The following is a 14,894-nucleotide window of genomic DNA, read 5'->3' as shown; positions in this document are numbered from 1 at the left end:
CTCTTCAGTGGATCAGATTTAACTCCTTTTAAAAAAAAAACGCTCTCCTGAGTCTCTTCCTTTCAGGGACCACAAGATAAGGCCATAGAGGATGCCTGAGCCATGCTCTTAATTCCAGCCAAAAGGGGAAAATCCATCTTTTAAGGAAATCACTGCTTCTGCTGCAACTCCTATCCCAGATGAACCAGTTAGGGTCTGTTTTTCCAGCAGTGTCAGTGCTAACACCAGGACATGGCTGACTCACACCGCCAGGCTAACACTTCCCAGAGAGAGAAGGCAATGCTTGCGAGCATTACCAGAATTACCATCCGAGAAGTGCGCTGCAAGTTAAAAGAAAAAAAAGCAAAACCCAAAAGGAAACCCTGAAGGGCTTCAGCAACAGAAATAGATTGCAAAAACAAGGCCCATTTTTTAACCGTGAATGCACACTAGCTGTTCTATCGACATTAATGGAAGTATTCGTAGTGGATACGCTAAGCACGGCTCTAAAGTGTTCACAGGACCGGGATGTGCGCGGCTTGCAGTGCATCGCTTCACAAATGCAGCATCAGGGGACTCGGGGGAAGCTCTGTTTGCTTGGCTTACAAGAAAGCAATGCTCAGGTGAAGACAGTGGAGTCCCTTTTCAATTCAGATTTGCTCCAACGCATGCCAGAACGTCACCAACTTCACCAAAGCTACAGTGGCTGCACGTGTGCAGAGCTGCCCAAATCCACGGGCTCTACCCAAATTCCCAAGTCCCTTTGGGCTCTGCATCACACAATTAAAACAGAGATTGCGTGAAGACAGGCAGCACAAGGCATTCAGATACGGACATAAATAAATAGCTAAAACGGAAGGGAAGTCAAACATACGACAGCGATGCTTCATCACTGTGACCTGGAATAAAATGCTGATACCCATCAGAACACAGTGCCCTATTCTGCAGAGCAGCTCGTATCAGAGGAAGATGAAGCTCCTCAGCACCGCACTGAATCAGGCATTGAATGAAGAAATGCTACCAAAATAAAATATTAAAGAACTTTTTTCTTTCTTCCAACCACCCTTTTAAAAAGAATAAAACCCAACCCTAAAACACGCCCTAAAATAACTAGTTTAAAACTTCCTAAAAACAAAAGCAACTTATTCTGAATGGGAAGAGGGGCAGAAGAACTCGGTCTCTCCCAGAATTGCCTATGTTTCTGTTTGCACCAGTTTGGGGTCCACTCCCACACTTACACACACACTCAGCTTTATACCCATTAACTCTAACAGGGCGATTAATACTTATAAATTAAGAATGTGTGTAAGCGTCCACAGGGTGAAGCCACAGTCAGGAACCCGGCTTGCCGAATGAGCTGCTGGCACTCACACTTTCTGTTCAGACTTTGGAGATCCTTGGAAATACTTTTTTTCCTCTTCAAACACACCCTGTAGAAATCAGCGTGGCAGGTTTGCAATGAATGGTTCCTTTCTTTCATAATCTCTAGAACCCGCAGGTCCTGCATACAGCTCATCTTGTAAAGACGCTAAGAAAATTAATTGCCAATTAAAGCAACATCCATGAGATCGTCATCTTCTTCCCCGATCAAAAACTCAGGGCTAGCCCGAGATGGTCGCTCAGCCGAAAGGATAGCACTGCTTGTCATGGAGAGAGACTGGTCAGCTGAAATTGGGGACTTGGACCAGCTCTCCGGCTTCATGCTGTGAGACTTCTTCTTGTCTCTGTCTTTATCTCGATCCCGATCTCTGTCCCGGTCTTTGTCTTTCACTTTTTTCTTCTCTTTTTTGTGCTTCTTGTGTTTTTCTGAGCTATATTCAGGCAAAGGCCTAATGCCATCGTCAGAGCTGGGGCTGTTCTGATAGGATTTCTCTGCTATGGAAGAGCCCGACTCGCTCTCACTGTCTATGTTTTGGGGAGTGTACGCTGGTGACTTACTGTGGCTGGGAGAGCAGCGTTCGTGTTTTGGAGTAGATCCACTGATTAGAGGGGACCCATAGCTTTTGGAAGAAGCCATCTGAGGCCTTAGGCTATCCCCACCTCCTTCCCCAGGTTTCTGCAAAGTTACTTTGGCTTTAATGCTAGGGGAACCACCATCGTGTTTGCTGATGATAATTTTGGCCACTCCAGTGCTTCCAACGTTTTTGGAATCCGAAGTCTTCTTGGAAGAGTCAACAGATCCTCCAGAAACAGAGACTTTAGATTTCTCTTTGTCACTCTTCTCACGTTTGCCCTGGAACTCACCTCCAGACATATTGTGTTTGGAGGACATAGTATGGCTTGAGGAATTGGAACTTGGCCCCATTTGTCCATCCATTGGGTCATCTCCACCAGGCCCGCTAGTGACAACCCCATGTTTAAGTTTGTCTATGACTGCAGTCAGAGATGGCTTCTTGTTTCTGCTTGGAGACTTGCCTTTGGAACTTCCATGCTGGTTTTGAGATGAAGACATGGAAGACCCACTAGACGAAAAGGAAGATGAAGATGCCGTTGAAGAATTTGATGAAGGAGGTGGTTTCTGTGACATAGACCCAGAGGATCCCATTCCTGAAGACGATTTCATACTTGAGCTTGATCCAGTCCCAGACATATGGGAGCCTCCGGAACCTGAACTGATAGGTGACTTTGCTTTAGATGATGGGGGAGTACCTGGGACAGGTTTCATGGGAGAAGCAAGCTTGTCAGAACCTCCTGAAGGTCTAGAATGAGATGGAGAAATGTTTGGTTTACTCATGGAAGGGTTCATAAGTGATGATGGCTTTCCTTGAGGTTTCATCTTGGTACTTCCAGAACCGCTGCTGAGGCCATGTTTGGTGATGGGGGAGGATCCAGGCTTTCCCACCGACTGAGCTGAGCTTTTGGACTGACCTGAACTTGAGCCGCCTTGGCTTGAGTAGAGGCTGCTGCTCATCTTTGAGCCAGAAGACCCTTCTGATTTGCTACTCTTAATTTTGCCTGAGGTTGAAGAGGAGGAAGAAGAGGAGGAGGAGGAAGAATGGCTATGATGGCTTTTGCTGCTGGAGGAGGTGACGGAGCCACTACTTGTATACTGGCTATGTGAAGACGGTTTGCCAACAGTCACTGTTCCTTTTGGGATCTGAATGGTTATTTTTGGAATAGGAGGAGTAGCTACACCGGGAGGAGTCTGAGATCTGCCTGAACTCCCAGGAGATTTGGACCCACCTGTGCTTGCTGGTGGCGTGAAAGGCCTGTTTGATGAACTGTGAGATGGAGATTTCCCATCCGTCTCCTGCTTTTTCCGCTTTGGAAGTTTCTCTTTACTTTTACCATCACTGGATGGCGTCCGGCTGCGCTTCCCTGGCTTCCCGTCTATCCCGGGACCTGCCATGTTACTTCCAGAACCATTGCCTTCCTTTACGCGTTTCTGAGACTTTTCTTTTCCTAAATCCCCTGTATTCAGTAAAGGGCTCTGACCTCCACTGTGATGCTCCATGATGTCAGAGGACCCCAGTGCTTTGCTTGCAGCTGCAATAATACTAAAATCTACCGTATCGGACTGATTGCTCCCCTTAAATTTACTTTCCCCGCCATCAGCCCCCAAGACTTGCACCCCCAAGGTAGTTAGAGCCTGGGATGCATAGCCCTTGAAATCATCAGTGTCTCCACTCTGACTACTCTCATCAAAGTACTCCTCCCCAAAGCCACTTTGACTCTGACTGTTCAGCAAGTCAGGATTGAAATCTACTCCATCTGGAAAAAAATGGTTTGAAGAATCGCTATTGGGGCTCACAGCAGCGTCTGCTATCAGGTCTGCTGGATCTGTGTATGGGTTCTCACTATTGTTCGTCTGAAAAACATCTGGGTCAAAGAGGGCACTTTGTGAATGTCCTGAACTAGAAGAGTCTCTTACTGGAGTACCAATGGGTGGACAGTCCTCATTAGTGGTGGGTAGCTTGGAAGCCTCCTCTGCTATATCCGAAAGGATATCAGTAACATCGGCTCCAATGCTGTCCGAACTAGAAAGTCGAACCATTCTCTGAATACTGGGCTGCGAGTGAGGTATAGGCTGTGGGTATGTAGTAGGAGGAGTGCTGCATTGGCTGGGTGCTGGAGTAATGTGAGGGGTGTCCAGGGTATCTGCAGTCATGTTGACATCAAAAATGGGATTCTGGGAGTCAACATCCATTGAAAAGAGCTCCCTCTGGAAATCATCCTCAGTCTGATGCTTGGGCTTGTCGGCTGGCATGCGGGATTTTTTTTTCTTTTGCTTACTCCCCCCAGGGCCCATTTCCATTCTGGGGGAGCCAGAGGAAGAGTTCTGCCTTTCGAGAGGGCTGCTCCCATACAGAGTGGAGAAATCCTGAGGGGGATTCTCTTTAAGAAGGTTCATGAGCATGGGGTGGTTCTTGGTGTTGCTTGCTGGTGAGGATACTGGTGGTGGTGTGTGATGGGGAGGGGTTGGACTTGAGCCAATGGTAGACCCCACATTCCCTGTGATCTGCAACAAACTAGTGAGAATAGGGTTCTGAGAGACTTTGCTGAAGTCCTCCCCATGGCCCACCGAGTCATGCCTCTCTTTCATGCTTATGCTCATGTTAAACAAAGTAGTGATGGGCCCCCCAGGAAAAGTGTTTGTTGGGGTAGTGGTACCACTCATTGGGTTGCTGCCTGTGGTCATGCCATACCCTGGGCTGCTGGCTGGGGGAAGATTTTTCTTCACCATATCTTCTACTGTCTCTGCAATGAGGGACAGGGCTGGTGTGTCTGCTTGAATCGTTTCTGCTTTTCTACGAATTGCTCTCATGGTGACAGGAATGGACATACATCTGCAAGACACAAGACAAAGGGTTTAGCGTGCATTTTGCTGCCCTACAGCAATGTTCACCGAAGACATTTTAACATCATCAGACATAAAGCAAGCAGTAAAGCTCTTAGGCACAAGAGAGCAACAGGTCCAGGCACTGTAAATGCCCTGCTGTTCTGCCTGTATTTACACTTATCCCCTCATGCTTATCCAGCCACGAGACAACTGCACCTTTACGCATTGCCTTGCAATCACAAAGGGAGAATTAATCAATCAATTAAGTCTAACAACTAATAGCTGACAGATCATGATCTTGCAGTTAAAGCACAGGATGCAATCTGGGTTGTTACTCTGATTCTGCCAGAAAACACCTTTGTCTAAGCTTGGCAAACCTAATTTCCTGCAACCCTGTAAAAATCAATGATAACACCATATTCTACTCAAGGACGACAAGCCTATAATGTTCTGAAAGAAAAAATAGCTATTCTCACTCAAAAGGTCTGTGCTGTGCCTTGTTAACATTCTGCTGCATTCTGCTGGTGTGGAGGAACCTTGATAAAAGGCCTGTGTAAATGACAAACTGCAGGGGAGCTCTTCCACGTTTTACAAGACTTAAAAAGCAATCAACTACAGGAGAAGGCATAAATAGGCAGGCACCTCCGACATGCACCCAAAGATAAGCAGCTATGGTTCAGCATCTGGAATGGAATTTTCAATAGGGCTCCAAGCTTTCCTCTCTTCCAAACAACCACTACCAAAACTCACCCACAGACAGAACAGCTCCAAAACTGCTAGGATAAATATAAGATAGACACAGAGTTCATCTACATGATTTGGAGTGCATGGTGGCACAAAAAAATCCAGCTTACCTTTGAACAACTTTGGCAATGAAATCATCTGTACAGATAAGGGCATCGGACAGCCCTTTGTACAGCTTACAGTTCACGTGAGTAGAGTCTTGCACATCCATTACCACTAAAAGAGAGAAGGCATTTGGAACAGATCAAAAACCTGGTTACAGTGGAAGAAAACCCTGCCATCCTTCCCGTAAATACAGTCATGCTTTTACTGAGTCCACTTACCACACACTAGGGAGTCATTCACAGGATGCTGAAAGGATACACTAAAACAGGAGTCAGAGAGAGGACAAACTTCAAACTGCAGGATCCCAGGAGAATCTGAAAGAGATGGGAACTGTTAAATTAGGGAACACAGGAGAGGAACCAGGGGCACCAGCTCAATACCCCCATATAGAGGGGGCGAGGGGGGGAGGTGAGGAAAAAAAAAGGGAAAGCAGCATAGGCCTCATTTCTTATTCCTACACCTGGGAAAATTACCCAGGGTTTCTTATTATCCACACATTCCACTAGATGCAGTACGCACCTTCTTTCAAAACTGTTCGCTTGACACAGCTGCCAATCAGTGTGTTGTATGCCACCTGATGTCTGATCAAATTGAGTATGAGAGGAACCCGTCCAGGGTGCTGGAAGGCGATTTTACTAATCAGAGTTCCTTGAAGGCTTCTTCCATCTGGGAGAGGAGCATCTTTGTTCAGAAAGTAACAGTGCTGCTGTCCTGGAAGAGCCTGACAAACAATTTCTGCTTTACTCCAACTACTGCTGGGTACAAGGCAATAACAGACATCTAGGAAGGAAAGAGCAGGCCCCAGATCCAAGTGATGCCAAGCCACCTTTCCAGCTGAAAACCACAAACAATGAAGACACTTTGCTTCCAATCTGAATAAGCAAAACACGATTTTGGCTCCTCAGAAGTAGTACTGCTGAACAGTATTCACTATCCCCATTAAAACAGTTTCATACGGTATGGCATCCCTCCTGAGGAAAAGAGAAATCCTCTATAGTTAACAGGAGATCCATCATTGACAAATTTAAGAACTAGGATTTCTCCCAAAGTGATGCAATTCATTCAGTCACACATTACAGTCCGAATAAGAGGAAAGGACAGAACCTGGGAAGGCTCAGTCCCATGCCTCTGCTGTCATTCCTGCAGCTGCACTTCAACAGCAATGGATTTTTCATTACCTAATTTTCCTAATTACTGTGGTCATGTCTGTATCTGAATTCTAATGCTTGGATAGCATAGTTTTTGCCTACGAATAAATGCTGTGCTAATTTGCTTTATCCTACTTGAAAGATACCTGAAACAGATGAAAAACCCCAAACTGCTCATCTACAAGCATAATGCCCTGGTTGTAACAACATACTTACTGCATAGAAGCGCATATTGTGGTTTAAAGGTAGAGGATCAGCCTCCTTGGATAATTCAAACTGTGTGATCAGCTCATACAAGGGTACAAATGTTGGTGGCGTGTCGAACAATGGAATACCTGAGGGAACAAGATGGCACAGAGTGATAGCACCTGGCAGCCAGAAAGAGGTGGTGGGCCAGAGGAGGCGTTACCATCTGGTAAAGGAAACCTATCCAGGTTTTGTGGAAAACAAAGCACAAAACCTTGAGCAACTTTTCTGGCATGCACTAAAAATTAGCAGTTTATTAATAAAAACCTAGGGAGTATCTGTCTGACAGGTCTGCTACTCACCTGTGCAGCCCTGAAGTTTCTGAATGAAAGCTCGAGACACTGGAATGGGACGCGGGAATTTCAGGAAGAAACAAGCTGGTAAGTCCACACTGTTGGCACTGGTGATTGACGAGAAAGACGGAGTTCTGAAATATTGGGTTAATACAAGATCTTATTAGATGCAGGGCACGACTCTGGCTTCCTCTATGAGCGCCAGACATCCAATTTACTGTTTGCTCAAATACAAGCAGATTGTTATACCTTCTTAAAAATTAAGACACTCCTCAAAAGCACGTCACATGCCTGAAATACATATTTCTTGGCTTAAAGACAGCACATAAGTGCTTTATATAATGCTATGACATCATGCAGTCATCTCCCCACTCTGACTTCAACAGAGGACCGAATGTTGAATTTGCATCTAAACAAGGCCGCTGAGAAAGGCCTGGCAGACACATCCTGTGCTTACCCTTTGCTGTCAACTGGATGAGAGCCCATAATCAGTGGTGCAATTGGAAGTTTGTACATAGCCATGGTTCCCTCAACTGTTACTGACACATTCATACCTAACGACCGAGGAACTGCAAGAGAAAGCGAGAAAAAAACCCAACAACATAGGCTGATGAAAAAAAAACAACGCGAGCTTTATGAATTAAATATCACTACGGTGGAAATATCTTATTTCCTCCACAAGGCAGTTTTCAGCGTTCACCTTTATCACTAAATGGACTACAGCCAAACTAGTTATGCTACCTAATGCTCTATTTTTTTCTTGCAAGGTAGACCAATTGCATAATTCTTAAAATACCAAATACATTTGCAAGTTTATAGTATGCTCTTTACAAAGCAAAACAAATAATGATTTTGGACAATTTCACCCTCTTCTTTCCTGAGACCAGCCTCAATTTTAATTGGTGCTTGGTTTTGTCATTTTAGTGAGAGACACATGTCCATGTACATACATAAAAAATAATCTTTTAGATGGCAGAGACACAGGTATTCCCACAATAAAACAAATCCCATGTTAACGATGAAATTCACCCTAAGGAAAAAGGCTCTGTCTGCAGACTGTCACCCCATCACCCTTGGCAGCAGTCCAGTTCAAACTCCAGAACAGCACAAGGTTCAAGAAGATAGTCAACTGAGCCAGCATTTACACATTATTAAACCTGTGTCCTCTGTAAGTCAACCTATGATTTTCCTGTATTACAGGGTGACAGCAGAGGGGAGATAGACTGTTGGAATTCTGCTTTCTTCTCTTCTTCAAGCAGTAGTATTCCACACTAGCTTCTAAAACTGACCTACCATTGTTCTCATGCAAAATAACGGGGGCTCCAGTGCCATCTTCAAATAAATCATAGGGCGAGACATAATACTTGAGATTCATCAGGAGACCTGTGGGAGAGAAGCTTTTGAACAGGCATCCTGACAATACAAGTTAACCCGATCATTATTAACCCCTGTAACCACACAATATCTGCACTGTAACACAGCACACACTGTGCAGAGCTGCTAGTGCATCTTGAAAGAGTTGTTCTCTGCCATAAAATTACCGTGTGTGGCTTGGTAAAGAAAAGCTGGCTTTCTGGATCATGTGGGACTTACAAATACTCAATCACCTTGTCCCTCTTTTAGTTTGACTGGCATTTTCCATTACTGCCATCAGTTAATGTGACACTAATGTCCATAAAGGGGACCCTGAACGAAGTGATTTTTATTCTTTTCTTTTTGAAGTGTTAATCAAAAATACCTCCACTCCTCGGGGTAAGATAGCCAACACTGCCATGAAGAATCTTGTCAAGGGGATTTGCATTGGTGGCTTGCCTGCAAGAGAGGCAATCACAGGTCTGTAACAAGCCAGAGTCATACCTGAAGCCAAAATTCATGTGCTGATGGCAGTCTAAGATTTTAGCTCAATATACACACTTCTCGTCACACAGAGGTAGCGATCTTAAACTTCACACTGTTATAGGCAAAACAAAAGCTACTTTACTCTCTACAGCATGGATGGTTTATCCACTGAATCTACAGCAGTGAAAGGTGGTCAAATGTTTCTCAATTTCTTACTGTAAAACACCTTACCACTAATCCCTCTAGTTACAAACTTTTTACCTTCCAGACTTTCTTTCAATTGAATTCTGCAGTTAAAAAGGAATTGCTCAAAGAGGTCTAAGCAATTTTTCTAAATATATATACATTTTTATATGTATATATATATAATTCCCCTGCTAGCACAGGCCTTCTATAGCCTCAGCATTGTACTCCTTAGCAATACTGTCAGACTGTACAGGCATTGATGGGACACTGCCTGGATGTACAGTACTTGGCATGATCAGAATCAGCCAACACGATGCAGCGTTATTAAAAAAAACCAAACCAACCACAAAAAACAACAAACCATATAGATGTCCTTACCAGTACATCCCTGCCATTTTTGAGAGATCCAACTCTAAGGACTGCAGAGCTAAGTACATTTTAGTTTTAAGTTTGCTGGGGAGAAAAAAAAACAAAACAATATAAGAAAAATTGAAAGGAACTGTGCAATGAACTCCAACTCACAGAACTGCTGGCTGACAAGCTGCAGTACTTGCCGTCAGATTGAGCATTTAGAAATTATAACTTTTCATTCTGCATTCCCACTTCACATTAAGTCCACCCTACCCACTGTGTGCACATGCAAGCCATGGTGATGAAGTCAGTAGGATCACACACAATGAAAGTTTAAACACAGAATGAAAAGCTTGTATATTTGTTTAATTCTATATATGTGGTTGTAAATAAATATAATACATATTCTAGACTTACTTGTCTCCTGGCAACTTATACAGGTTCACAAGCCCCCTCAGATGCTTAGAAAATTCATCAAAATTTTTCTCTCTGAAAGGAAGAGGGAGAAAAAGTAACATGTATTCAAATTCGTAGCAGATAAGGTTTTGTTTTAAGAAGTTCTATTAACACAGACACTAAGTCACTTAAGAAGAGACTTTTGCTACATGAAAGCTACAAAACGTGTTCTTTAAATGATCCAGCTTTGATGATTCTGATGAATGTTGTGCTGTGCCTTCCAAGATACCATGCACAGCAGTCAGAATCAGAAGTATCTGAACCAAAGCCAGAAAATCCCCTGGAGAAGTAGAGAGACTTTGTGGGGAAGGAACAGTTATGAAACATTTTGCATTTCCAGACATAAAATAGCATCAGATCAATACTGCAAAGAGAAGCCTGTCAGAAAATGCTACAAACAACTCTTGTTGCTCACCTCAGATGTTGCACCAATTCTGGACAACTCTGAAAAGGAAAGAACATACAACGATATCAATGTCGAATGCAGCAATTTCAGTCTTTGTGCAGCACAGCAACTGTAAAATATTAGGACAGTAAAAGTTCTGAGCATCAGCTTTTCATGAGAAGCAACACAATGCTTACAACTACACATTGCTCTGGTTCTAGTTCTGTTCGTCAAAATTCAAGTAATACTATTTCCTCTTAAACGACTGATTTGAAATAAACTTTTAAAATTGTGAAGCCTTAGGTTGAAAACCTATGATCTTATATAGAGATATTAAAAATGGTCTGTTTCCAGCAGAGTGGCTAGGTCAATGTAAATAGCAAGTTCAAACTCTCATACATGTGCAGAAGGAAGTAAAGCCATTTTCTTTCAGCATTCCACGGTTTAGTACTTTCCACACACAGATCTAAGTTTTATAAGATTAATTTCCCTATCCTTCCTGCAGAAACAAAATTCTCAGAAACACAGCGATAACTTCCTCAAATAATTTTGCAAGTTATAAAACCACCCAGAATAAAAGAAAGACCATCAGTAAAACGGTCCTTGCACACATACACTACATCAATCAGATTAACCCACAAGAACAGACTACTCCATGGAGGCTTTTATTTTCCATTAGAACAAGCAGCAAAGGTGTAACGCTAGGTCTAGCGGAACATTAAATATAATCCATTTCCTCTGCTCAAACAAAAGGAAGCCAAAATGGCAGTTCCAAAATCACAAAGGTATTACCCTCATCTTTGTCAGTAATACATACCACAGGGTTTTCTCCATGGTGAGCCACCTTGACATCACACAGCAGCCCTGTAGGATCTAACTGGACTTCCACATAGAACATGTCTGAAGTGATGTAACATTCAGTGCCATTTGCACTAAGGTGAGATCCAAGGCTTACATACAAAACAAAACAAAAATTGCTATGAGATGCACACAAAAAACAATCAAACCAGCAGTGAGATTACGATGTGTACAGATAAACAGGAAAAGCCTGTGCCATAAAATAAAGGAGAAGACCTACCCATTTTGTCTAGCTATAGACTCTAAGCGATCTGTCATGGCAGGCAGAGAAGATACTAGATAGAGAGAGCAAAAAACAAGGCTTAGTGAAATGATTCGACATCTCCCCAGGAATAAGACATCAGCGTTTAAAACCAATCTCAACTAGGTACTCCCTCCATGTCTGCTCACACCTTCACATGTGCAACCATATACATTACATGTACTCAAAATACAGGCAGAACAATTTGCATAGAGAAAAACAATGTTCTCAGAACTGCAAAAAGAGAATGGATTTTCTTCCACACGTGGAATTCAGGTATGGGCATTTACAACAAAACTAACAGAGGCAATCTTGACTGGTACTGACTGGCACTGAGATAAGCGTGATTATGTTAAATGCGAGCACACATGCACTAGGAACACAGTGAAATGTGCTAGCAACAACCTTCCTTGCCTTTATGATTTGGAGTATTTCCACAGCATATCACTGTTAAGCAGTTTGTAAAGTGCATGCACAGAATGTACCAACCTTTTAATGCTTTCTGCAAAGTCTCCAAACAGCTCACCAGATGCTGGTGCCCCCCAGAGTTCATCACAGCTCGCTTTTCCTTAGTCAGAAAAAAGAAGAAAAACGTCCTTTTTGTTTATCACTCAGTAAGAGGGAATTATTGCAGCTTTTGATCAGTCAAGTGAGGTTTATTTAGGTAATTAAAAGCAGATTAGATTTCATTCCAAAATTACATCCTCATTTTGATTCCTGTAGGAGAACAGTATCCATTTTGGAAGCAGGTAACAAAGGAGGCCTGGAACTGATTTATTTTCTTTTAAGCAACTTGCTCATCTGGAAGAACAGACTGTAGCAACTTTTTAGTAGGTATAAGCTAAGAGTTCTATAAGAGACAATAGAGAAATAACGAGACAGGCAAACTTTTAACACCACAATATATGCAGAAGCCTTTGATGTAGCTCTCCCCTGCCTCCTGCTCCTCCTTCCCCCCATCCAGAGACCAACATTTCAAACCAATGGTTGACTAACTAACCGAGTTTTGAGTATCACTGAAAGGGGAGCAAATTGCTTTACAAAACACAACATCCTGAAACAGTAGGCTTGGCAGAATGGCTTGGGCTTCTCATTGGGCAGAATGGCTGAAACCACAAGTTTGACCCTTTTCCTGGCACTGAGCTAACAGCTGCCCAGGTCAATTAGGCTGTAGAGGGGGAGGCTGTAATTAGGGAAGGCAAAGGCGCGCCAGACAGAAAGGGTACGGACATGACTCCCTCCCCTGCACGCTGCGGGGTGTGAGAACTGGCACGCCTCAACCACACTGGCCCAGGAGGAAGTCAAGGCTTGAACAAAACGTAAAGCACTGAAGAGATCTAACAAACCAACAACAAAATTATTACTAAAGAAACTTCAGAAACCCTCCTGCTCAGATCCCAACAATTCTCACCATGACTTGACGGACTAACTTCATGGTTTCTGTCCAAGGCCTGTTTTGGTTGTACTTTGCGTGAAGTCTTTCTAAGAGGGTACTCATCTTATTCAGCTTCTCCGTTTCTGTAAGACAGGGGAATATTCAGAAAAGAGAACGAGACAATATTTGCAGTTTTACAAAGAAAACAGTTTGGCAGTTGTAATGAAAACACTTTCCACCTTTAAGCTAAACATGATTTCAAAAAACTGCCTATTTATCCCTGCGACCTAGACCTTAACGTTAAGTAAATGTTAAGGATATATCACAAGCTATCAAAACCTAAAGGACCATAAAATGCCTATAGGCCTGTTGGGAAAAGCCCAGCTCCTATTCTGCATGGACTCCGAATGACGTGGCCCCATCAGGTTAAGTTCTGGCATGACAGGAATATACTGGGGCACTGTCTGAAAATACAACAGCATGGTCTAAAGATGAAGCTTCCCCGGGACAGGAAACAGAGAATGTAGAAAACATTGTGTTAAAGAAGCAAGGTTAAGCTTCGTTTCCTGGATTCCCCTTCACCGTTCTCCCAACTCTCCAACTTCTTGTGCAGTAAATATCTTCACAGACCCTTCCATCACGAAAAACCGCAACCAAATCGGTCCGATTGCCAGTTGTCACAAATTCTCCGATCAGACACACTCCTACCTCACACTAGCTTGAAACCCAAGGGCTGGTGTCTCCTTGGTGCTGTTCTAGAACCAGGGCACGGCACCGCACGCTGTGAGATAACGAAGCAGTGGACGACTGGAGGGGTCACGGATCTCTACCAACCTAGAACCTACTCAGCCTTTACAAAACACCCCTCATAGCCCACAGATTCCCATCTACTACCTGTGGTTCTGCATGCTCATTTCTGTATATTTTAGAAAGTTCCGCTGTTATGAATAATACTCCCCGATGAGAGAAAAGGAGGGATACAGGATCAGTGACTGAGCAAAAAACTGGTGTTGGACAGTTTAGCTACAAAAGTTCCAAGATGAAATGGTTCATTTTTTCCCTACTATCTATTCGGACACGTGCACAAAGAAAACGCAGGTTTCAGGAGTACTATAATTTTGTCTTTTTTTGCTAAGAGACAGCTTTTTCTACACTTGCATTTGTCAAAAAATCCCAGCAGACCACTGCCAAAATAAACCCTGTCACTGGCGCTGGCGGGTCCAAGGCAAACAGATGTCTATGACATTTTAACTGCCACGGCACGCAACCCCGTAAGCCCTCAGCTGCAAAATTTCAAGGGTTTGTTTTCATTATTGATGCATGTACAGTTCACAGACCCAATGCTGACCCTATCAAATCCAAGCGTAATAAATGAATAAATGTTTGCTCGACGTTTTCAGACACTTTATACCTCTCAGCCACATCAGCATCACAGAACAGTTGAGGCTGGAAGGGACATCTGGAGGCCACTGGTCCAAGCCCCCTGCCCAAGCAGGGCCACCTACAGCAGGTTGTCCAGGGCTGTGTCAGGTCGGCTTCTGACCCTCTCCAAGGACAGAGACTCGCCTCTGTGCACCCAGTGCCAGTGCTCGGGCACCCTCAGAGTGAAAAACTGTTTCCTGATGCTCAGGTGGAGCCTCCTGCCTTTCAGTTTGTGCCCGTGGCCTCTGGTTCACACCTGAAACGAGCCGGGCTCTCCCTCCAGGTATTTACACACATTGATAAGATCCCGTTAAGCCCAGGGACAGTTCTGCCAGATCTCAGAAAAGTTAAGAGCCTCACGAGAATATTCGCCTTTATTTTCTTCAAAAATGGAACCACCCCGCAGCCAGCACGAAGACCCGGAGGCCCGGCCGGGGGAGCGAGTCACGGTGCCGGAGAAAGCCCGGCACGGTGCCACGGCCGGCG

General features: G+C 43.9%; 1 protein-coding gene across 1 annotated transcript; it reads right to left on the bottom strand.

Annotated features, from left to right (window-relative positions):
- Positions 1-1,138: 1,138 nt before the first annotated feature.
- On the bottom strand, positions 1,139-13,109 carry MED1 (mediator complex subunit 1). Its single transcript, XM_009585113.1, has 16 exons — positions 13,023-13,109; positions 12,101-12,179; positions 11,591-11,645; positions 11,330-11,462; positions 10,543-10,571; positions 10,089-10,160; positions 9,699-9,773; positions 9,034-9,107; positions 8,589-8,678; positions 7,753-7,864; positions 7,305-7,429; positions 6,973-7,091; positions 6,128-6,329; positions 5,827-5,922; positions 5,614-5,719; positions 1,139-4,766 (listed from the first exon to the last, which is right to left on the bottom strand). Exons 1-16 carry the CDS (start codon positions 13,107-13,109, stop codon positions 1,517-1,519), a joined length of 4,704 nt encoding a protein of 1,567 aa, XP_009583408.1. The 3' UTR covers positions 1,139-1,516.
- Between the last annotated feature and the right edge of the window lie 1,785 nt (positions 13,110-14,894).

Source organism: Fulmarus glacialis, unplaced genomic scaffold (genome assembly GCF_000690835.1).
Source record: "Fulmarus glacialis isolate BGI_N327 unplaced genomic scaffold, ASM69083v1 Scaffold20719, whole genome shotgun sequence".
Classification (NCBI taxonomy): domain Eukaryota; kingdom Metazoa; phylum Chordata; class Aves; order Procellariiformes; family Procellariidae; genus Fulmarus; species Fulmarus glacialis.
Note: the sequence above shows the minus strand (reverse complement) of the source record. Positions and strands in the feature narration are given on the sequence as shown.

What these genes read in the sequence shown, in the direction of transcription:
- MED1 (XM_009585113.1), bottom strand. Translation starts at nt 13,109, where the DNA reads ATGAGTACCCTCTTAGAAAGACTTCACGCAAAGTACAACCAAAACAGG. An exon ending in GAATTGGTGCAACATCTGAG is followed by an intron (nt 10,161 to 10,542) that starts GTGAGCAACAAG and finishes TCTTCCTTTCAG; the next exon opens with AGAGAAAAATTTTGATGAAT. An exon ending in TATTTTGCATGAGAACAATG is followed by an intron (nt 7,865 to 8,588) that starts GTAGGTCAGTTT and finishes TTTCTCTTGCAG; the next exon opens with TTCCTCGGTCGTTAGGTATG.